Source organism: Carlito syrichta, unplaced genomic scaffold, assembly GCF_000164805.1.
Source record: "Carlito syrichta isolate Samal-C Ts95f unplaced genomic scaffold, Tarsius_syrichta-2.0.1 Scaffold316221, whole genome shotgun sequence".
NCBI classification, from domain to species: domain Eukaryota; kingdom Metazoa; phylum Chordata; class Mammalia; order Primates; family Tarsiidae; genus Carlito; species Carlito syrichta.
Genome location: NW_007260317.1, coordinates 131,952 through 155,212, shown reverse-complemented (window position 1 = coordinate 155,212; position 23,261 = coordinate 131,952). Strand labels below are relative to the sequence as shown.

Sequence of the window (23,261 nt, the reverse complement as noted above, 5' to 3'; positions counted from 1 at the left end):
AAAAAAAAAAAAAAAAAACGGGCCAAACAGCGAGGCTTCACATCCCAGCGTCACTCTTGCTTTAAGGGTGGAATTAGATGATATTTTCTCTGACGCTAGAGGAATATGTTCTCCATTTTGGTACTATTTATTCTCAATGGAACACCTACACCACGGTCATTTTCCCATCCTGTTCTTAAGCCTAACCATGAGCAGAAGCCCAAACGAAGCCCTGTGTGATGTGTGCCGGGCACCGTGGTGTAAATGCTCCCACCATGGCCTTTTTGTGACAGACATGAGGTGGTCGAGTGTGATTTGAGAGGCGTGGGCCGTACCACCTCCTGGCGTGGCTCCCCTGTCACCCAGAAGCCCACCCCGATAAGCCAAGGTCAAGGTCATGAAATAATGAGGACGTGCTGAGTTCTGAGTACCAATGGCCTTTGTTTTGAATAGGATTTACTTAGTTGTAAGTGTATGAGAGTTAAGGTCTAACAGTGACCGTCTCACAGCTGGCTCACAGACTCCCCGGGCCGGTACGAGTCCTCCCCAGCCCCCACGACTGGCCTCTTACGTCCCTGGTCACAGCTCAGCCTGCTCTCTCCTCCTGGGGGAGGTCGACCCTTGGTCACCCTCTGCCCTGGCATCCCGCCTGCAGCGTGGGTCCCGGTGTGAACGCTTCTCTCTGGTGTAGCTTCTTTGGTTGTAACGCGCAGCATGAAGCCTGGTTGGAGGCTTCTAGGGGCCGAGGGAGGAGCAGAGTGACATCTTCTGTAAAGGGTCAACTCTGGGTCCCCGCAGTCACGGCAGCCCCCTTGAAGATGACTCTGATTCAGCCCTGACTTGATGTCTCAAAGAATGAACAAGGAGCCTGTTAAATGCAGATTCCTGGCCTCACACCTGGTCATGAGGAGTCCAGGGGGAGGGTGACTTCCGGAAGCCAGCCCGTGGCTCCACCAGCACTGGGCCAGTCCCCCGCCAGGACCCGAGAGCTCAGGCTTAGAGCCACTCCTGAGAGCCTGGTGCCTGCCGCGGGGGATTCTGAGGCAGGCCTGGGGACTCACTGAATCACAGGAAGCCACAGGAGGGGTTGTGGGGTCCCCGACCTTTGCCGCTGGAGTCCGTGTCTGCCCTCATGGGCTTGAGTGCCAGGGCTGAACCAGACCTGGCTGCCTAGAGGCCTTGGCTTGCTCTTGGAGACCGGTGGTCAGCACCCATGAAAGGACAGACAGCTACCACTTACGGGGGAAGGTCCTGCAACCCTGCAAGGCCACAGTATCCTTTCCATCATGTGTGAAGAAGCTCGCAGCCAGGTGTGGTGGCTCATGCCTGTAAGCCCAGCACTTTGAGAGGCCGAGATGAGAGGATTACCTGAGCTCAGGGGTTTGAGACCAACCTGAGCAACATGGCAAGACCTCGTCTCTGCGATAAACCAAAACATCAGCCGGGCATGGTGGCGCTTGGCTGTGGTTCCAGCTACTTGGAAGGCTGAGGCGGAAGGATCGCCTGAGCCCAGCAGGTGGAGGCTGCGGTGGCCGGGAGTGTGCCACTGCACTCTAGCCTGGGTGAGAGTGAGACTCTGACTCAAAAAAAAAAAAAAACTTGCAGCTCATGTCAAGCAGTGGCTCTGAGGACCACACCGTGACGGGCTGTGGAAACCACATGGAGCCCAGGGCTGTTGCCTTAGTCTGTTGAACTTGAAAGACGGGCTTTTCAAACTGCAGGCCAATCTGTTCACGAGTCTGCACCAGAAGATTGTTTAAACTTTCTCAGGAACATTCTCAAAAGTACATGAAAGTAGAGAGAACGCCAACCAGCACTTTTTAAGGTGAAATATAACCAGACAGATCATCATGTGCCTCTCGCGTGGTAAGAGTTCGTGGCAGGTCACACCGCTCCTGTTTCTGTGAAACGCGCTGGTGTCTGCGGGTGCGTCAGGGCTCGGCGAAAGGCGCATTGCTTCCTGTGGGTCCTGGCCAGAGGGGACAGAAATTTGATTTCAGAAGTTCTTTTAACGGATGAGAAGTTGGCTTAGTGACCTCTAAAACTGTGGAAGGAAACTTACAATCGACTCAGCCGTGGTGAAATTTGTCATGTGGGTCATTGCTGTTCCCCCTTTCCTGGATATTTTTGTCAGAGGAACAGTTGAGTGGGCCATTTGAGTCTACACCGGGTTTGGGTTGTTGCTCAGAGACCATGGTCATCTTCTGGCATCGTTGAATACAGAATGACGCTCTCATCAAGGGAAACTCAGGCCTGGTGTTCCCGTCAAGGCCCACCCCCCAGACAAGGCCCACCTCCTAGACAAGGCCCGCCCCCCCATACAAAGCCCATCCCCTGAGAAGGCCCGCCCTCTGGGCAAGGCCCACTCCCCCAGAACAAGGCCCACCCCCAGACAAGGACCATCTCCCAGACAGGGCCCAGCCCCAGGACAAGGCCCACCTCCTAAACAAGGCCTACTCCCCCAGACAAGACCCACCCCTCCCAGATAAGGCCCACCTCCTAGACAAGGCCTAATCCCCCAGACAAGGTCTGCCCCCCAAACAAGGTCTGCTCCCCATAGCAAGGCCCACTCCCCCAGACAAGACCCGCCCCCCAGGTAAAGCCCACCCCTCACTTGCTGGAATCACTGGGCCAGTTTTCTGCACAGCAACACTCCCTCAACAGCTGTGTTTTCTTCTGAAGCTCAGCCCGTGGGCCTGTGCGCCCAACAGGTGGGTCTGAGACCACCTGCCTCAGGATTTCCTGGGAGCAAAGTGGGGCTCCAAGTGCCCACCCCGGCCTGCTGCTCGGACCCCTGGGTGGGGCCCGGAAGCCCATGTTTGCACACCTCCCAGATGTCTGAGCTGTCAGCGCTGGAGGAACACTTGCCTTCCGTGGGCTTGGTGTGGGGCACGGATCCCAAAGTCAGGGCGCCCGGCCAGGGGCACCCCAAGGCTCGCCCAGATACCCGGCAACCTGTCGGAGCTGTGGGTGCTTATTCATTTAACTGTTCATACTTTATTTTTGGAACCCTGGGATTGACGAAAACCAACCCACGTGACTGAAGCCTCCGTGGGCCCCTTTATGCCCTTTGTGAGCCACGCTGGATAGCACCCACCTCCTCAGCCAGCTCCCGATGGCCAGTTATTCTGTGTGAGGCCGGACGTTGGCGCCCCAGCACCCGGCCCCCGGCCTCCCCTGCCCTGCAGAGCCGGAAGTGGTGCTCCCAGGACACGGCCCTTCTCCCGAGGAAGGAAGCCTTGGGTGTGGTGACCGTGGGTTTTCCTTGTCCCTCACTCCAGCGCAGAGCCACTGACCAGCCGGGGAACCGGGGACAGGACTTTTCCAGCCAGGTGGGAGGCAGGGCCTTCTGTCCCCTCGTAGACCAGGTGTTGGATGGGGCCGAACGCCAACACTGGGGGCAGGTGGAGGGTGGGAGTCTCCACGGGCACGGGGAGGGGTGACCGTACTCCTGGCGGACCGTCTGCCTGCTGACCAGAGATGCTTCCCTCCCCTCCCCTATCTCGTTGCAGGACACAACGGGCTGGTGGCCGTGAGTACCTCCCCCCAGGTCCCGCTTTGATGTGCAGGGCGTGTGGCTCTCGGCGGTCCAGGGAGGACATGAGGAAGCAGGGGAGGGGAGACCGCAGAAAGGAGGAGCAGGCACCCAGGCCGCGCTCTCTGGTGACGACGGGCCGTGAAGGGGGACACCACGGGCTCTTCTCCCCTTTCCTTGATGTGGGAGGATGGACCACCATGGCCGGGGGGGGTCAGGGAGCTTCCAGAAGCGGCTGACCGTGGGGGACACTTGTGACGGGCACAGCTTGAGAGCAGGGAGAAGCAGGGGTGAGGGACCTGGCTAGGCAGGCCCTGACTCTAGACCCCAGCCAGTCCCGGCAAATAGAGCCTGGGTCCTGGCTAGGTCCGGGCCACGCACCAACCTGAGGACACGGGCCCTCATGTCCTCATGTGCCCAGTCCAGAGGGAGGCCAACGCCTGTCCCCAACACAGCTGGTTCAGGATCCCAAGCTGAGCTCCCAGGTACCCTCATGTTGGGCTCCTCGAACCGGAGTCCAGGTCCCTCTGGGAGGCCACAGAGAGTGCTCAAGCCACAAAATGAGCAGGGAACATCTGGAAGCAGTGGCAGCTCTGGAATACCAAGGGTTGGAGAGGCTTGGGGCAACCATGGTGATGCCAAGGGACTGACCTTGAACCTCACACTTCACCTGATCCGTCCATGTTACTTGAGCCCTTATGGAGGCCTCTTGTAGCTCAACCCATTGGTCATTTGCAACATTGATTATATATGAATATGAACACGAGTTCATCTTCCAGCTCCGCCACTGTTGATCGGTGAGGGTTGGGGGGACGTCCCTTGGCCTCTCTGGGACACAGTATCATGACGACCATGGCGTCCCCCTCCAGAGGGGCCATGGAGGTGGTAGGTCAAGGTGTGGCTCTTCCTATGGACCCTTCTGGCCCAGGGAAGGCAGGCGAGGGTCAACGCCCTTCGACACAAGATGGCGGAAACACACCTGTCATCAGTCTGGTTGGGTTTCTTCTCCATTGTGGTGAGAGAGACCCTGGGGTGCCACAGGTGTTGGGAGGCTTTGAGCTTTGGATGATGGTGTAAGGGCAGGTCTAAGAAGATCGAGGATTCGGCCCTGTCAGAAAGCAATGACAGGCCGGGCGCGGTGGCTCACGCCTGTCATCCCAACACTTTGGGAGGCCGAGGCGGGAGGATTGCATGAGCCCAAGAGTTCAAGGCAACATAGTGAGACCTTGTCTCCATGAAAAATCAAAAAATTAGCCAGGTGTGGTGGCGCACATCTGTAGTCCCAGCTACTCAGGTGGTTGAAGTCGGAGGGATTGCCTGAACCCAGGAGGTCACGGGTGAGGTGAGCCGTGAGCCTGTCCCTGCACTCCAGCCTGAGTGACAGAGTGAGACCCTCAATTAAAATAAAAAAAAACAAAGTGGGTGAAACCCTGTAACACGCGTCTCAAGGAACCTCGAGAGGGTGGGGCATGTGTGTGGAGTGCAGTCATTGGTGAGAAGCAGGCACACTTTGCCCGAGAGAGGGGTGTGGGCATTTTGTGGGCAACCCAGAGACCTCATGCATGTCTGTGCTCAGGCAAGCGTGTGCCTCTCCGTCTGGCTTTGCTGGTCTCAGTGCCGCCTGGTGGAGGCTGTCCTTCCACGGGACGGCCGGCGTCTAGCAGGACACACCGTGCCTCGCCGTGTGTGCCAGGCTGGTTCTCCAACCCAGAGTGGCGCTCCCCTCTCTCTCAGGAGGGTGTGTTGGGGGCTTGATCCTGGTTTTCCATGGCAGGTGGCAGTTCCCAGCACGTCTGCCCAGCCTGAGGCTAGCTGTTAGCCCCTCTGCACCTTGGTTTTCTCATCTGTGCAGTGAGAGAATCCAGGGCCCGCCTCCAGGTGGGTAGGGAGGGTTACACGTGGTGACATGCTCACTGTGTCTGGACAGGACACGTGCCAAGCAAGCCCTTAAAACCTGAGTTTTGAATGCTGCCACCCCTGTCTCCGCAGGGGTGGAGGAACCCACATTTTGGATCTGGGGATGGGCGATCTGCTTGGTTCAACAAATATGTATTGACTTTCCACTAAGTGCTCAAGAAAAATTAATAGAAATCCTTGCAGCATTTGTTACCCCATAAAGTTCTGCTGTAAACGGCTTGATTTATTGAGTGTGTCCTCTGCACGGGGACCAGTTTAAGCCCCGTTGAGGGACCGGCTTTGTTCACCCTCATGACAGCCCCATCTCATGGGTCAGGTCGGGACTGCTTTCATCGGCCCGTCTCTGCATGTGAGGAAACAGGCCAGGCAGACCCGGTGCTGAGGGCGGGAGCCGAGTGTTCTCCGAGTCCATGAGTCCAGCCCCACTGAGCTGCCCCTGCTGGGACTGTAGGCGTGGTGGTGCTGTTCCCCGCTGGACAGGGCATCCCAGACAGGGTGGCAGGTGCCGTAGAGTCTCCCAAGGCCCCAGGCCTCCAAGGAGGTCACCTTTACCTGGGCAGTGGGGGCAGGGGCAGGCGTGTCAGGCCTCTGAGCCCCCTGGGGAAGGCGGGGAGCGGATGGGAAACGGAGGGCATGGATTCCCAGAGTTGAGTAGAGGGTGCCCCGGCCCTGCAGTGAGGACCCCCAACCTGCAGGCCAGCCCCAAGGGAGCCCCACGTTCTGGGACGAAGGGAGGGTGCCCTGTGCCCCCAGGCGGCGTACCTGCAGAGGCTGGGCGTGAACACGGCCGTCTTCGAGAGGCGCCATGTGATCGGGGGCGCAGCCATCACCGAGGAGATCATCCCAGGTGAGCCCCGAGGCGGGGGACAGGAGGTGGAGACAGTGACCCCTGGTAACTGTCTTCGTCTGACTCGGTTTCAGGGTTCAAGTTCTCCCGAGCGTCCTATCTCCTCAGCCTGCTGAGGCCGCAGATCTACACCGACCTGGAGCTCCAGGTAGAGCCGTGTGGCCTGGTGGGGGGGGGGGGGCACGGGGACAGCAGTTCCATCACCCCAACCTGGGGCACAGACTCCCGAGAGGCCCCCGTCCCTGAGAGTTTGTGTCTGCCATGTGGTCTCCCACTCATTCCTGCACGCAGGGTTTGCCTAGTCCCCCAGCATCTTGGAAATTGGGAAATTTCACACGCAAATCAGACCTCTTTTGAAGCACGGGCTTTGTCCCCCCCAGCCCACATAGGACACTGGTCTTGAGGCGTGAGCCTAATTTCTGCCCTCCCTGAACCTCAGAGCCTGCTGGTCTCTCTGCGTCCAAGCAGAAGGCTGACCCAGGACGTTCGCCTCTTCAGGCTCCCAGATGGCCCGGGGAGTCCTGGTCTCATCCACTTTGTTTTTGGCTCTCCATCCTTTGTCCGTGGGCTCGCCCAGCCCTCCCCACCTTCCACATCCCCCCTTCTACCCCCATGCCGTTTATAAACCCAGGCACCACCTTCCCACAGCTGGCTTGGCTTCCACTGCTCATGCCCCTGTCACCCGCCACCCAGAGCAAAGGGTCCTTGGTGTCCCCGGCCCAAACAGCTGCCTTACCTGTCAGCACCAAGCCCACTCTAATTCAGAGTCTGAAACTAGCAAGGCATGTGGCCACAGCTCACCGCTCTAGGCTACTCTCTCTGGTTCCCAGGGAGGGCTTCTTGGAGCTCCTGGGAGAGCGCGGGGGCACCCAATACCAGACGGAATGAAATCCCTCCCAACCCTGGGGTGGGTTGCTGGCAATTTGTAAATGCACCAGTTGTTCATAATGCAGAAGTTGGGGGGTTGGGGAGGACCCTTCTTTTGACAAACCCAACTTATGAAAACCAAGAATGACAGGACAGAGATTTTCACTGGATTATCCTCTTTATTTTTTATTTTTTAAATTTTTTGAGTTGGGTTCTCCCTCTGTCGCCCAGGCTGGAGTGCAGTGGCACACTCATGGCCACCGCTGCCTCAGCCTGATGGGCTCCGGCGATCCTTCCGCCTCAGCCTTCCAAGTAGCTGGAACTACAGGCATGAGCCACCACCATGCCCGGCTAATTCTGGGATTTATTATAGAGATGAGGTCTCACCAAGTTGCCCAGGCTGGTCTCAAACCCCTGGTCTCAGGCAATCTTCCCGCCTCGGTCTCCCAAAGTGCTTGGATTACAGGCTTGAGCCACCACGTCCGACCGGATTATCCTCTTTATTTAAAAAAGGTTACTCGTTTGAAAATGGCACTTGGCATAGTGGTCCTTCAACCAGCCGCTCGGGGTAGACTGGGTGTATGATGTAGCCTCTGACTCGGTCTGTGGGCTGCCTTAAAAGGAGTTTGGCACCCAAGTCAGGGAAGCGAGTAGCCCCGCTGGTGACGTGCAGGGCTGTCCCGCTGGAGAGGGGCACTGGTTTTCACAGGACATTGGCGACCCGGAGGGCACCCGCCTGGGGACAGCTGAGCTCCTTGCAGGAATATTGTTTCCACCACAACAGTGAAGCGCATTTATTTTACCGGTGTCACAACTTGAGCTATGAGCTTTCATGCTCTGTGATCCTCACCTGTGAGACAAGATCCCCTTTAACCATCGGGGAGCTGGGGGTGAAGTTCACACAGCTGGAAAATGATGGGAAATTGGAGCCACGCGCTGGCGGACTCCCACGCGGTTCTCTCACTGCAAGGCGCTGCCACGGGCCTCCTGGTGGTGCTCAGACCCACGCACCTCCAGCCCCCGCAGTTGGCAGCGGACGTGGCCATGGTCACAGACGGAGCTCCCCAGGGCTCGGCCTGGGCACCATGGAGGATGAGGACACAGCCCGGAGGCGGCTGGCGTGACGCCATCGGCGCGGTGCCGGCTGTGATGATCCTCCCACTTGGCCGTTGAGGAAATCGAGGCTCCAGAGTGACTCTCGTGGCTGATGACAGCATACCCACCCTGCCACTTAAGGGGTCACTTCCAAATGGCCTGGGTCCTCCGCTTCTTCTCCTAAAGCCAGAGCATCCCCTGCCCACGGAATCTTAGTTTCTGCAGCTGTCGATGCCGGGACTGGGTTGTGTGGCCTCCGGCGCCGTCGCAAGAGTTGGGTTGGGGGGCGTCTTTCCGTCCTCAACAGCCAGCAGGCCTCTCCCCCATTTGCCTCCGGGCGAGCCATGACCTCAGCGCCAGAGGCAGCCGCTGCGCTCCAACCCTGCCCTGAGAACTACCTGGGACACTGGTGGGGAAGAGATTTCCCGGAGATTCTTGCTCAGAGGCCTGATTCTGTAGGCATGGTGGGGCCCAGAACCGTCATCTCTACAGGATTCTCCAACCTTTCTGAAACCGAGACACCCAGGGCCCGACTTTGAGAGAACCTTACCCTTTAATCTCCCGTATCTCTGGCCCCTCAGACACACCTTGTCTCTTTCTAGCAACTTCATCCGGGATGAGTGTGTGTGCTGAGAAATCCCGGGGTAAATAAAACAAAGATTTTGCTTTTTAAAATATTTTTATAGAGACGGGGATCTTGCTCTGTTGCCCAGGCCAGACTCAAACTCCTGGCCTCAAGTGATCCTCCCACCTCGACCCTCCAAAGTGCTGGAATTACAGGTGACCTGCTTTGATTTTTTTTAAGAAAAGAACTACGTGACTTGGACAGCTCTCATGATCCCACGGCTACCTGACCTTCCCCTTCTTATTCTGACTCCACGTAATTTATACCATCAAGAGTGACAAAGCCTCCATTTGTAGGAGAAAGTCCTGGAATCAAATGAAAAATTATTTATGTTCAATGAATTGTACTTGAAATAATTTTCGAGTTCCTCTTGGGTCCCTTTTTTGAGGGTTTACTGTTTCATTCATTAATTCATTTATTCAGTAAATGCCTGCACACCTGCTCCATGTCAGGCAGGAGCAGAGCCCTTGGGGACACAACCGTGACCCAGGAAGGCCAGGACCTCGCTCTCGGGCAGAGAATTCCAGGTGGAGGTCAGTGCCCAGCGGAAGAAAAAGAGGCAATGTTAGAGAGAGAGATTGGACTCTCCAGCCTCGATGGTGACCAGGACACCCTCCTTTGGGGGCGACATTTGAGCGTTCAAATGCCAAGAAGTCACCAGGTGTGGGGACCTCTGAGCAGAATGTCCAGTCAGGGTTAAGTGGACAGGCCGGGGGGGTGAGAGCAGAAGGCAGGTCAGGGTGACCAGGGTGGACAAACGACGGGCAGAGGGGCCACAGTGGGCGAGGGCAGGGGCCGGCTTGGACAGGGCCATGCAGGTCACTGAGGAAGGACTGCCCTTATCCCAGGTGCAGCGGGCAGCCAGCAAGGTGTGAATCAGGAAGTGGGGTGCTGGGTCCATGACTCTGCAAAAGCTCAGCGCACCTGCTGGCCGTGGAAGCAGGAGGGGTTGTGGGTGGACCGATGAGGCAGCTGCCGCGTGGCTCCCTGGATGGTGGCCTGGGGAGATGTGGGTGGCTCCTACACACGGAGCTGACAGGATGTGGCAGTGGCTGGGACGCCAAGGGTGAGGAGCGGGAGAAACGAAGACCACCCCTGGGAGGGAGCGTCCACTGCACAAAGAGAAACTGACTCAGAAGTCTCTACCACGGAGAATCACAAAAACGCCTCCAACTCAGGGCTGAGAAGGACCCGGAGCTCTCCCGGCCTGAGCCTCGACTCGTGATTGGAATCGACTCCACGGAACGCCCAGGACCAGGACCAGGACCAGGCAGCCCGGCTGGACACCTCCAGTGGGGCAGCGCCCGCTAGACCTGTTCAAAAGGCCTCAGGGGCCCTCTCGCACTTTCCTGCAGCTTCTCACAGATCCAGCTCCTATCCTCTGGATTCCCTGCCTGCACCACAGCATTCACTGATGCCGTCGACAGGGGATATAGGGACTGATTCTAGACATATCTGCATGCAGGAGACAGCAGTGAGCATGTGGACAGCGCCCTGGCCTCACAGAGCTTGTTCCTCCCGGGGAAGACGAGGAAAAGCTAAGTGTGTTCTGAGCACGTGGTGACGAGTGCTTTGCAGAAAAATAAAGCCAGGTGAGGGACAGGTGGTCGTGGACAGCCTGGCCTGGTAGGCAGCCTTCAAACTGAGACCCCCATGTCTGGAGGGAGCAGTCACGGGTCTGAAAAAGGAAGAAGCTTCTAGACACCATGGCAGCAGCAAATCTTGGTGGAGGTAGAGAAGGCCCCCTTTGAAGAAGGAAGGTTCTCTGTGCTAGTCAAATATTTGTAAATCAAATCATATTTTAAGTGCATCAAGGGAACTTCCGTTTAAAGTGACCCTGGAGTAAATGAGTCTGCAAAGTAAATAACATTTCCACGGTGAATAATTTATCCCCTGTTGTAAGTATGGATTTTCACATAACCGGGGCTGTAGTGGCTGTCTAAATGTTCGTTGTTTCTGAAATGGGGCAGTAATGGGCTGGTGCCGGGGTGTCAGCGTCACAGAGATATGGTTTTTTGGGTTTTTTTTGTTTTTTTTTTTAGTTGGAGTCTCACTCTGCAGCCCAGACTGGAGGGCAACGGCCGCTCCCGGCCACCACAGCCTTGACCTGCTGGGCTCCAGCGATCCTTCCGCCTCAGCCTTCCAAGTAGCCGGAACTACAGGCGCGTGCTACCACACCCAGCTAATTTTTTGGATGTATTGTAGAGATGAGGTCTCGCCAAGTTGCCCAGGCGGGTCTCGAACCCGCGGGCTCAGGCAAGTGATGTGGTTTTGAAACCCAGATCCACCCCTCGCAGGGACCCAGAACATGCTGTTTAACTCCCCTGAGCCTCAGTGGCACTTGTACGATGGGGACAAAAACGGTCACAGACCTCACGGCCGTGTCTCGGTCAACAGCGGACTGTGTGTGCGACGGCAGTCCTGTGAGATTATGACAGAGCTGGAGGTCTCCTGTGGCCCACGACCCATTGCTCACTCGTGCATGGTGCTGCTGGGGTACGCAAACCTCTAGTCCTGTATAAAAGGCTCGTGCATACTGTAATGTGCAGCATAGAATACCTGATCATGGTCATAAGTGACCTTGTTTCTGGTTTATGCATTTACCGTGCTATACTTGCTATCTTCATTTTAGCAGGTACTTCTCCTTACTTAAAAAAAGTTAAGTATAAACCAGCCTCGGGCAGTTGCTTTAGGAATGTTCCAGAAGGCATGGCTGTCATAGGAGGTGACCGCTTCACGCGTGTTTCTGCCCCTGGAAACCTCCCAGGGCGACAAGACGTGGAGATGGAAGACGGTGACATTGATGATCCCCACCCGGTGTGGGCCTAGGCCGATGGGGGCGTGTGTGTCTTTGTTTTTAACAATAAAGGCTAAAAAATTTTTTAAAAATGTGAAAATAGAAAAAGGTTTCTAGACTATGGATTTAAAGGTTTGGGAGGCCGAGGTGGGAGGATTGCTTGAGGCCAGGAGTTCGAGACTCGCATCGTGAGACCTTGTCTCTACAGAAAAATTTTTAAAATTAGCTGGGTGGCCAGGCTCGGTGGCTCAGCCTGTAATCCCGCGCCTTTGGGAGGCTGAGGTGAGTGGATTGCCTGAGCCCGCGGGTTCGAGACCCGCCTGGGCAGCGAGACCTCATCTCTACAATAAATCAAAAAATCAGCCGGGCGTGGTAGCGCATGCCTGTAATTCGGCTACTCGGAAGGCTGAGGTGGAAGGATCGCCGGAGCCCAGCGGGTCGAGGCTGCGGTGACTGGGAGTGGCCACTGCACTCCAGTCTGGGCAACCGAGTGAGACTCCAACTTAAAAAAAAAAAAAAAAAAATTAGCTAGGCTGTTTCTTTCGCCCATGCCAGCTCTGGCATGTCTCCGTTTGTTTCCTCCCTTCTTTCTCTAATAAACTTTGAAAACTTAAGAGAGGAAATCAACTGGACGGAGTAACACGCACCTCGGGTCTCAACTACTCAGGAGGCTGAGGCAGGAGGCTTGAGCCCAGGAGTTGGAGACCGCAGTCAGCCATGGCACGGTGGGGTCTACCCTAGGGCTCCCAGTCAAGAGGGCTTGCACTAAGAGCAGGAAGCAGGACCCTGGACCTTGGGGCCTGTGCACAGGTACCCCCAGGGTCACACTGACAGCTGGAGAAGATGGAAGGCAGAGGCCGCGGGTCCCTCCCCCTGCCTTTCCCTCTCTGTATTCTGCAGAGACACGGGCTGAGGCTTCATCTCCGAAACCCACACTCCTTCACCCCCATGCTGGAAGCCAGCGCAGGGAGCAAGGTGCCCAGGTCCCTTCTGCTGGGCACAGACATGGCGGAAAACCAGAACCAGATCGCCCAGTTCTCACGGAAGGATGCCCAGGTAGGCGACCCGAGGCTGTCCCTGCCCCCTCACCAGCCGGGAGACGGCCCGGTTGGCTCGTCCCGGAACACACCGTGCAGAGGCCAAGGGCGCTTGGACAGGCCGCCCCACCTCCCTAGGAGGGTGCCAGCCTGTACCAGCCGTGGCCTCACGCGCTGGGAAGAGAAGGGTGGAGGGGGTGGACAGGGGAGGCCCTCACATCCGTGTGTGTGCGGCATGAGAAACAGAACCTGCTGGAACTCACATATCAGGGTGTGCTTCCCTCCTGCTCTCAGACAGTTCCAGAAGGCCACCCCTATCAAAGCACAGTCCAGCCCAGGTGTGGTGGCTCACGCCTGCAATCTCAGCACTTTGGGAGGCCGAGGTGGGAGGATCACCTGAGGCCAGGAGTTCAAGACCCGCTTGGGCAACATAGCAACATGGCAAGACTCCATCTCTACAAAAAGTCAAAAAATTAGCCAGCCATGGTGGCGTGCACCTGTAGTCCCATCTACTCAGGAGGCTGAGACGAGAGGATCCCTGAGCCCAAGAGGTGGAGGCCACGGTGAACCGTGATGGTGCCACGGCACTCCAGCCTGGGCGACAGTGAGAATCCAACTCAAAAAAACAAAACCAACAAGCAAAAAGGCGAGCCACAACGGCAGACGAGGGAAGATCAGAGACAATTAAGGACAGGATGGACTGGATCGGGATCTCAGGGCGAGAGGGCTGTCGTCAGTATTCATTCAATTTGGCACCGAGGCACCATCCTGGTAGCCCAAGGCAAGAAGGCGTCCCTGGTGGCGGGCAGGTCTAGTGAATGGAAGAGCGCCCACTCTTTTTCCTGGGATCGTGTTCTAGGAACTTTGGGTCATGAGTCCCCGAGTGACGTCCTGGGCCTGGAGCAGCTGGTTCTGCAGATGGAGAAAGGTTCTTGGAAAGGCTGTTTCTGTGTCGAGCCTGGATACAGCTGAAGTGCAGCATTAAGCTGTGCCTTGGTAAGCCGGCTACGGTGGCTCATACCTATAATCCCAGCACTTTGGGAGGCCGAGGCAGGAGGATTGCTTGAACTCAGGAGCTCAAAACCAGCCTGGGCAACATAGCAAGACCCCATCTCTACAAAAGTAAATAAATAGATATATTTTTTGAGTTGGAGTCTCACTCTATCACCCAGGCTGGACTGCAGTGGCACGTTCATGACCACCGCAGCCTTGACCTTTGGGGCTCAGATGATCCTTCCGCCTCAGCCTTCCAAGTAGCTGGAACCACAGGCGAGTGCCACCATACCCGGCTAATTTTTTTATTTATTGTAGCGACAAGGTCTCGCCATGTTGCCCAGGCTGGTCTCAAACCCCTGGACTCAGGCCTCTCGCCTCAGCCTCCCAAAGTGCTGGGGTGACAGACGTGAGCCACATGCCCAGCAAGATGCAAATTTTTAAAAAGAAGTAAATCCTATCTCGGTGGAGACATTTTTACAAGCATCTAGGTTGTTGCAGTCTATGTTCCTTGCTTTTGTTGTGTTTGTGGCCAGTGTCATGCTGGGTGAAGCTGAGAGGACCCCAAACATACAACCCATACCTTTAGCCAATGGTGTGCAATCTAGGCCGATGAGCAGAATCACCTGGAGCTTAGCTTTTTTTTTTTTTGAGTTGGGGGTCGCACCCCATCGCCCAGGCTGGAGGGCAGTGGCACGTTCATGTCCACCCCAGGATCGACCTGCTGGGCTTCTGCGATCCTCCAGCCTTGGCCTTCTAGTTAGCCAGAACTATAGGAGCGCACCACCACACCAGGCTAATTTTTAATTGATTGTAGAGACGAGGTCTCACCAAGTTGCCCAGGCGGGTCTCGAACCCGCAGACTCAGGCAATCCACTTACCTCGGCCTCCCGAAGTGCTGGGATGACAGGCTGAGCCACCGAGCCCAGCCAGAGCGGAGCTTTTTACCAGTGCCTCTGGACGTTCTTCTGTGCTGCAGGCTGAGGACGCTGCCTGCTCCCCCTCCTCCAGATCCTGTGTGTCTCAGGGGAACTAGGGGGATTCCGCACAAGGCCAGGCCCCCAGGCCTGGGGGACACTAGCTGCTCACTAGTGACCGTGTCAGCAGGAGGCAGGGCCCGGGGAGGGATGGAAGCGGCGTGCTTTCCGGTTTGTCTTTGCGTGTCGTCGTCATAAAGGCCTGCTCTAGAGAAGGCTGCTTAGCTTCCTTTCTACCAAGACCCCACACGTGGGCGTCCTCATGGAACTTTTCTCCATGTGACACTCATTAAATCGCCGCGGGCATGCCCATGGGGAGAGCTGGACCAACGTGCCAAGTCATGGGCTCAGAGTCAAGGCAGGGCCCCGTGCCCCTCGAGGGCGGGCTGTGGACATGGCTCCTGCTCGAGGGGGCAGGCTTTGCTGCCGTGGAGGCAAGACGGCGTGGGAGGGCTGGGAAGGGAGGAGCCCGTCAGCACGCTGGAACACAGGCCGAGCCAACTCACATTTGAGCCCCTCACGTATGCACAAGCAATTAGAAGGACAGAGAGGAGAGGCTTCTTCTTTTTTTTTCTTTCTTTTTTTTTTTTTTTTGAGTGAGGGTGTCCCTCTGTTGCGCAGGCTGGAGTGCTGTGTCACAATCATGTCTCACCACCGCCTTGACCTCCTGGGCTCAGGCAGTCCTCCCACCTCAGCCTCCCGAGTAGCTGGGACTACAGGTGTGGGCCACCACACCCAGCTAATTTTTTAATTTTTTTGTGGAAATGAGATCCCACCTAGCTGCCCAGGCTAGTCGAACTCCTGAACTTAAGCAATCCTTGTGCCCCGGCCTCCCGAGGTGTGGGAATTATGGGTGTGAGCCACTGTGCCCGGCCAAGAGAAGAAACTTTTTTTTTTTTTTTGAGTTGGAGTCTCACTCTGTCACCCAGACTGGAGTGCAGTGGCCGCCCCCGGCCACCGCAGCCTCGACCTGCTGGACTCCAGCGATCCTTCCGCCTCAGCCTTCTGAGTAGCTGGAACTACAGGTGCACGCTACCACACCCGGCTCATTTTGATTGATTGTAGAGATGAGGTCTCGCCAAGTTGCCCAGGTGGGTCTTGAACCCGCGGGATCAGGCAATCCACTCACCTCAGCCTCCCAAAGGCGCGGGATTACAGGCTGAGCCACCGAGCCCGGCTGAGAAGAAACTTTTAAGTGACCAGAATCAGGAGCCAAGAGCTGGAATTACAGGTGTGAGCCACTGTGCCTGGCCAAGAGAAGAAACTTCCAAGTGGCTTTTTGGCTTATCACAGAGACCACACCTAGAGCACATGCCTGTTTTCCATGGCTGACACCTGGCATTGGCCAGCATTAGCCCCTTGTCCCTATCACCGTCTCAGTGGCTTTCCCCACCAATGTCTTCTTCCTGAGACCTGGAGGGCCTCAGCAAAGCCATGCTGAGCCACAGCTGCACGAGGCCCGAGGTCCTGCCTCCGCTCAGCTGTGGGCGTGGCGGACTCTAGGGGGCAGCACGGAGGGCAGAGCGCAGGGCCGTGTCCTTGTGGGATCTGGACAGTGGGGCCGTGACTCAGAGCTCTGTTCCAGGCCTTCCCCAGATACGAGGAGTTCATGAACCGATTGGCACAAGCCATCGACCCTCTGCTGGACGCGGCCCCCGTGGACGTGGCGGCCTTCCAGCACGGCTCCCTGTGGCAGAGGTTCAGGGCGCTCTCCACCCTCAAGCCCCTGCTGAAGGCAGGTGAGTCCAAAGCGCTGGCCTCGGCGTGACAAGCGGCCTTCGAGGAGGTGAGACGGTTTCCCTGACACCTGGACACCTGGTCAGGAGCCTGAACCTCCCTGGTCCCTACGATGGGGTCAGTGAACAGGCTGTGAGCACTGAGGGCACTGGGGGGCACTTTATGGAGAAGGCCTTGGCCTGTGTGCCCAAGACAAGGCTCCAGGAGGAGAGAAGGTGGACAGAGGCGTGTCTGCACCCAGTAACCGTGGATGATGGCGGGGGGGGTTGTCCAGAGCCGGCCGTCTGAGACAACTTTGAGGAGCATTCTCTGGAGATGGCCATTGACCAAGGGTTGCCCCCTGGGGCATTGACTCCTGCCCTTCTAGGCTGTGGCTCTATGGGAGCTGGGTGGGTTCCCGTGGGCGTCCTGTCTTGAGGCCAGAGGAGCCCCTGGGAAGAAATGAAGGGTGCCTCTTCCAGGACCGGGGTGAGAAGCTGTGGGCTGCGCCGTGTGGAGCTACCTAAAGCGGAGGGGGCTTGTCATCATGGCCGTGGCCAGAATCAGGAGCCAAAGAGCACTTAAAGAGCTGCCTGCACCATGCAAGAATGGTCTGGGCTCAGTAAACAACAGTTCTGTGACCGATGAGTAATGGCTGCCATGGGTATGAGATGGAAGGTACACCAAGCATGCTAGGAGTTTCTACCTCTCCTCTAGGGTGTACAGACGACTTCAGCTTCCATATCTTAGAAAAATACCAAATCAGTTAGCTGGGGCAAACACACACACACGCACAACTCCAGCGGCTTATAAAAATGAGGCAGAAGGATCGCTGGAGCCCAGCAGCAGGCGAGGCTGCGGTGGCCGGGAGCGGCCACTGCACTCCAGTCTGGGTGATCGAGTGAGACTCCAACTCAAAAAGAACAAAAAACAAGCAAAATGAATGTGTATTTCCCACGTTCCCACATATTTCCTGGCTCGGCTGGTCTGGCCTGGTCTTGGGCACATGTTTGGGTCTGGCTGCTCTGCCCAGGTGCCCGTCATCCCCCTCTGGGAGGCAGCACACTAGTCTGGGCACCGGCATGTCACATCAAAGTGTGAGCAGAGGCAGCCCCGGACATGCAGGCCTGGTTCAACGTCACATCTGCAAGCCCCGAGCAAGCTCGTGGGGGACCCCGAGCCAAGGCGCCAGGCAGGTCAGCGCAGCTGCAGGGGTGTGGACTTACAGGACGGAGCATGCCAACCGGGGGAGCCTCTCACCTAGGCCGGGCTGTAGATATCGCCTCTCGGATTAGCCAGGGAATTCTGTGCAGAAAGCAAGTAGGAGCATTTCTTGAGCAGCTACTGTGTGCCAGACACCAGGCAGACTCAGGGCAATAAAGTAGTCGATCCTGACAGCCACCCGCAAGGCCACCATGCTGTCGCTCTCTGAGGCAGTCTGCATGGAGTCAGAGGAGTGGGCTGCATGCCGGGGGTGGCCGTGCAGCGTCCAGAGCTAGGGAGTAGGTCAGGTGCACGTCAAACACTTTCCAGAAGGAACCCAGCAGCTAAAATGCACTGAGCACCTGCGAACTTGAAAAGGCTTACACGTCCGTCTCATTTAACCCTCCCAGTAGCCCTTGGGGTATAAGATGCGAAAATATGAAACAGGCTCAGAGACCGTAAAAACTTGCCCAAGGCCCTGCAGCTGGTGAGAGGTGTGGCCGGCTCCATGGCCAGCTCCGTGGCCTGCATGACTGTGGCTCTCACAGGAGGGCTCAGCCACCCACTGCTTTACGCCCGAGGGTCCGGTCGGCTCCATGTCAGATTCAGTCTGCTCTGTGATCCTCCCCTTAGGTCGCATCCTGGGAGCCCGGCTGCCCCAGTACTATGAGGTCCTCACGGCTCCCATTACCAAGGTGAGGGACCCCTACCTCGGGCACTGGGGGGTCCTCACCGGGGAGTGGGGGTCTTTGCCAGGGAGTGAGGGTCTCACTGGGAAGTGGAGGTTCTCTCTGGGGAGTGGGGAGGTCTCGCTGGGGAATGGGGGTGTCCTCACCAGGCTGTGGGGGACCTCCCTCCCACCAAGGCCCCCAGCCCTCCCCTCTGCTGTCGGGCTGTCCAGGTGCTGGATCAGTGGTTTGAGTCAGAGCCTCTAAAAGCCACTCTAGCCACAGACGCCGTGATTGGAGCCATGACGAGCCCCCGCACCCCGGGGAGTGGGTGAGTGGGGGAGTCGGGTGGCAGGGACTGAGCCGGCTCCCATCCAAGGCAGGACCACGGGGCAGTGACCGCCGCTTCCTGAGCTCGCACTGGGAGCCGGGCACAGGCAAAATCCACCAAACCCTCGAGGCCACACCTGAGAACTGGGGTGCAGCCCAGTGTCACACAGTCGACCCCCCCAAATCTCCCTTCTTAGCGACCATGGCTTCACTAAGAAAAACCCCTCCCGTGCCCGTGACAACCTTTCAACATCAGTATCTTCTCCCCTTCCCCCAGCCCTCTCCCACAAAGGCCCGCTGTCCCTCCTCTCCCCCGGGTCCTGCCCTGGGCCCAGGACACACAGATCCCTCCGTGTGGACAGGCAGCCATCCCTCTCTGTGGTGGGTGTGTGCTGACAGCTGGATCCGAGAGGTGGCAGCCAGACAGCGCAGTCTGCCGGGTGGCGTGACTGCATGGGACCTCGTGGAAGCAGGAGCAGGGTGTGTGTGTGTGTGTGTGTGTGTGTGTGTGTGTGTGTGTGTGTGTGTGTGTGCGCGCGCGCGCGCGCGCTCTGGGATGGGGGTGCCGCCAGGGTTGGGCCATTCCCAGTGGACCAGGAGATGCCGCTCATAGCTGTGGACGCGGCTTGTCTCCCAAGGGATGAACATGGTCCTCAGCATACCTGCTGCTGCCCCAGATTTCCCGGGGCCGTGAGAAGGGGGCTGGCCTCAGCTGCCACACCCCAGCCCAGCCCTGTGACCAGGCAGCCACTCTGGGCCTCCAGCCGGGGCCTCCCGTCCTCATCTCTCCGGGCCTCTGCGTGGGAAACGCGCCGTCGGGCCATTTGTTCCCTCATTTATTCTTTCACCGAACACGGATGGAGCCCTCAGCTCTGCTGGGTGCTGGGGGTCCAGCCGTGAACGGAGCAGACGTCCCGATGGAGAGACCAGGCGCGAGGATGAGCGTCATGATGGGAAACCACCGGGTCTAGGGCAGGGCAGGCATCCCCGGGGCAGAGCTGGCCTCCACATGGCGGGGCAGGGGCGTTGGGTCTGAGCCCGGAGGCTTAAAAGGCGAGGGAGGGTGGGCGCAGGGCTGGCTGAGCTGCAGATGCCAAGGCCGGGGTGGAGGGCTGCCATCTGCCCGGGGAGCTGAGAGGTCCGTTTGGGAGAAGACGGTGTGCAGAGGCAGGATGAGGGGCGGGAGGAGCCCCGTGGTCACGTCAGGAGCCTGGCCGCCACCCCAGGAGCAACGCGCAGCCGGTGAGCACCGGAGGGAGAGAAACCCAAGGCCGGGGCCAGTTTGGGATGGGCTCCGGGGTCTTCAGGCCAGAGATCTGCAGGGGAGGAAGGGGGAGTCCAAGGAGGGGCACTCCCGCGGCATAAGGAAGCGATGCAGGGGGGTGGAGGAAGCCGGGGTGGGTGGTGCTGTTGGATGTGCTGGAGGATGCCAAGGTCCAGGCTGAGACCCAGGGGTCTGCTGGAAGCTGACGGGCGTTCACGAGGCTGGAGCAGGCTGTGAGAAGCAGGCTGGGGACGGAGAGAATGGGCGGGTTCAAGACGCCTACAGAAAAGCATCCCAATGGGGATGTCCGTGGGGCCTGGGCACGCGGGCCAGAGCTCAGGGGGCCGCTGGAGCTGCCGGCTTGGGCGTCATGGCCATTCCGTGGGGGAACAAAGCTCGGGACCAACCCACGCTCCTGGGCAAAGGAGGCAGAGTGAGGAAGCAGCAGGCTTGTCCAGAGCTGGAGCTCACAAAGCTGATGGCAGAGGGCTGGCAGGGCGCAGGGAGGCGAGGGCAAGGTGGAGGAAGATTTGCACCCAGAACCCTGGAGAGATGGGTCTCGCCTCCAGCCCTGACCCGATGGTCTGTCCTCAGGTACGTGCTGCTGCATCACGTGATGGGGGGACTGGAGGGGACGCAGGGGGCCTGGGGCTTCGTCCAAGGGGGCATGGGTGCCCTCTCCGATGCCATCGCCAGCTCAGCCACCTCGCACGGAGCCAGCATCTTCACGGAAAAGGTGACCAGCCCCTCATCCCGCCCCGATTATTGGCAGGGAGCCCCGGGCAGAGCAGAGCCTTGGATCTGGACGGTCCCTTGTTTGACCGAGGCGCCAGGAGGGGCTCAGAATCAGGGGATGCAAGGGACACAGCCTGCCTGTGGCTGAGCCCTCATCAACGAGCTCCCAGCCCCTCTGCGCACCCTCTTTGGGCCCGCTGGTCACTGGACCACGTTTGGGCTGGGCCCCAGGTTGGAGAGGCAGGTTAAGACTCCATGGAGGGTGGGCTTGGGGAGAGGAAGCTGCAGGCGGCCAGGGCCAGCACGGACTCACAAAAGATCCACAGGATCCAACCTGGACTTCCCTTCCCGGGGCTCCGGGGCCGCTTTCTGCCGGGTTCTAGACGGTGGCGAAGGTGCAGGTGAGCAGCGAGGGCCGAGCGCAAGGCGTCGTGCTGCAGGACGGCACGGAGGTGAGGAGCCGAGTGGTGCTGTCCAGCGCGTCGCCACAGGCCACCTTCCTGAAGCTGACGCCGCAGGTGAGGCCAGGCCGGGAGGGCAAAGGGTGGAGGGTGGATGTCTGCCAGGACCAGGGTTGGACACAGAAGCTGGCAAGAGCCAGGGCTGCATCACAGGGCGAGTCACGATGCGTCTGGGGGGCAGGAGGGTCCCGGGCAGGTGGCAGGCAGGGAAGAAGCCCCCAAGCGAGGAGGTAGGGCTGGGGACATGACCCAGCCATGCGGCTAGCCGTGGGCAGAGCCAGAGCCAGAACCCGGGTCTGCCCAGAGTTCCCCCCACCATATGCCCACGTCTGTGACCTGCTGTCATGTAGGTGATGATTCATTAATCAATGCACAAACAGCCGCACTACTTCTGAGAGCATACCGAGAAATCCCAGCACCCAGATCTGGGAAATTCAGTCGATCTTGGCGGGACTCAGCCCGCCGGTGTATGCTAGGGCATCTGTGGTTGGCTGTGGTCAGTGGGGCGGCTGTGCTGCTCTTGACTGGACTCCTTGAGGGGCCTGGGGTTGGCCGGCTGGCTGGCCCTGGGTGGCTTCTGCTGGTTTGATGGGCTCCCCAGCTGTGCTCCATGTGGCCTTCCTCTCCCAGCTCCGTGGTCCCGGCATGCTCTTGGGGGCTGTCAGAGGGACCAGCAGGCACTGTCCTGTAAGCGTCATGTGGCTGGGTCTTTGCACCATATGTGCTAGACAAAGCAAGTCCAGTGGCTGAGTCCAGAGTCGGAGCGGGAGGGCGTGACAGAGCTTCAAAGAAGGGGCGTGCATACAGGCAGGTGCGAGCGTTGAGGGCCATTGTTGCAACTGACCACAACTTCCCTGTCCCCCAAAACCATGACAGCATGGATAGGAGCGTGGCACTCCAGCCATTCTTGGGGCTGTTCTTATATGGGAGAGCACTGCTTTCCCTGAGTGATTCCGCTGATAAAATTCAGCAAACATCCGTGCAAAGCGTCTCACTAGGGCAGTTCTGCAATCATCAAGACTTCCAAGAGCTCCCAGAGCAGAGGCGAAAAGAGGCCTGTGAGCCACTGGGCCTGTCATCAGCCGGGGAGGTGCGGGCTTTTTACCACCAGGGCTGTTGGTCTCAGAGGAAGAAGCAGGTGGTACTGACTGGGAGAGGATCCAGGAAGGCCTCACAGAGGAGGCGGTCCTGGCTGAGCTCTGCCGGGTGCAGTGCATTTCCAGAGGTGGAGGCTGAGGGACCTGCCTGAGCAAAGGCAGCGGCCTCCCGGGGGCTGCGGGCATCTCAGGCCTTCATGGAACCTTCTCCTTCTAGGAGTGGCTTCCCAAGGCGTTCGTGGAGAGGGTCTCTCAGCTGGACACCCAGTCTCCGGTCACCAAGATCAACGGTAAGAAGCTCCCCAGATTGCAGGGCTGACCCTTTGGACGTGATCGGAGTGAGAAACCTCCAAGGCCGGGGACACCGGCCCAAGTCATCGTCTCTGGTCCCCAACCGCCCCCGGTGTGAAGGTGAAACCCTTACTCACGGCTCCCTACTCCCGGTCACCACGGGGGGCGGGGTGATGGCTGGAGGGAGGGGGGACCTGACCCTCCCCTGCGGTCCTGCAGTGGCTTTAGACAGGCTGCCTGACTTCCTGGCGGCCCCCAACGCCCCTGGGGGCCAGCCGCTGCCCCACCACCAGTGCTCCATCCACCTGAACTGCGAAGACACGCTCCTGCTCCATCAGGCCTTCCAGGATGCCATGGACGGCCGGCCTTCCCGCAGGTGGGGCCCGGGGCTCTGCATCCCCCCACGTTCCTACACCCGGGCGTGGGCGGCAGGTGGCCTCCCGCGTCCACACGCCGCAGGGCCCGGCCTTTTCGGCCTGGCAACACACCTCGTGTGACCCAGGATCCACCTAAATCCCTGCTCAAGTTCTGAGGACAGGAAGGGCATCCAGGATAGAGGCCCGTGGGCCAGGGCAGGGCAGGGTGAGGCGTGGGCGCATGGGAGTCGCACCGGGGGGCCCGGGGCCGAGCGGGCTTCCTGGAGAGATGGGGGCTCTGATTCCCAGCCCAGAGTGGGTTCCGTGTCCTCGCCCCCTCCCTTCTTTCTTCCTTCCTCTTTTTCTTTCTTGTTCTTTTTCGTTTTTCTTTTCTTTTTTTTTTTTTTTTGTGTTGGAGTCTCACTCGGTCACCCAGACTGGAGTGCAGTGGCCACTCCCGGCCACCCCAGC

General features: G+C 58.4%; 1 protein-coding gene across 1 annotated transcript in view; it reads left to right on the top strand.

Annotated features, from left to right (window-relative positions):
- Positions 1 to 23,261, top strand: part of PYROXD2 (pyridine nucleotide-disulphide oxidoreductase domain 2) — a 29,949-nt gene that overhangs the window by 1,804 nt on the left and 4,884 nt on the right. The window contains exons 2-12 of the mRNA XM_008073957.2: positions 3,492 to 3,511; positions 6,185 to 6,278; positions 6,353 to 6,426; positions 12,563 to 12,718; positions 16,255 to 16,408; positions 18,222 to 18,283; positions 18,490 to 18,587; positions 20,445 to 20,586; positions 20,969 to 21,103; positions 22,361 to 22,433; positions 22,654 to 22,810. Of these exons, the coding sequence (XP_008072148.1) occupies positions 3,492 to 3,511; positions 6,185 to 6,278; positions 6,353 to 6,426; positions 12,563 to 12,718; positions 16,255 to 16,408; positions 18,222 to 18,283; positions 18,490 to 18,587; positions 20,445 to 20,586; positions 20,969 to 21,103; positions 22,361 to 22,433; positions 22,654 to 22,810 (1,165 nt within the window). The remainder of the gene's footprint in view (positions 1 to 3,491; positions 3,512 to 6,184; positions 6,279 to 6,352; positions 6,427 to 12,562; positions 12,719 to 16,254; positions 16,409 to 18,221; positions 18,284 to 18,489; positions 18,588 to 20,444; positions 20,587 to 20,968; positions 21,104 to 22,360; positions 22,434 to 22,653; positions 22,811 to 23,261) is intronic.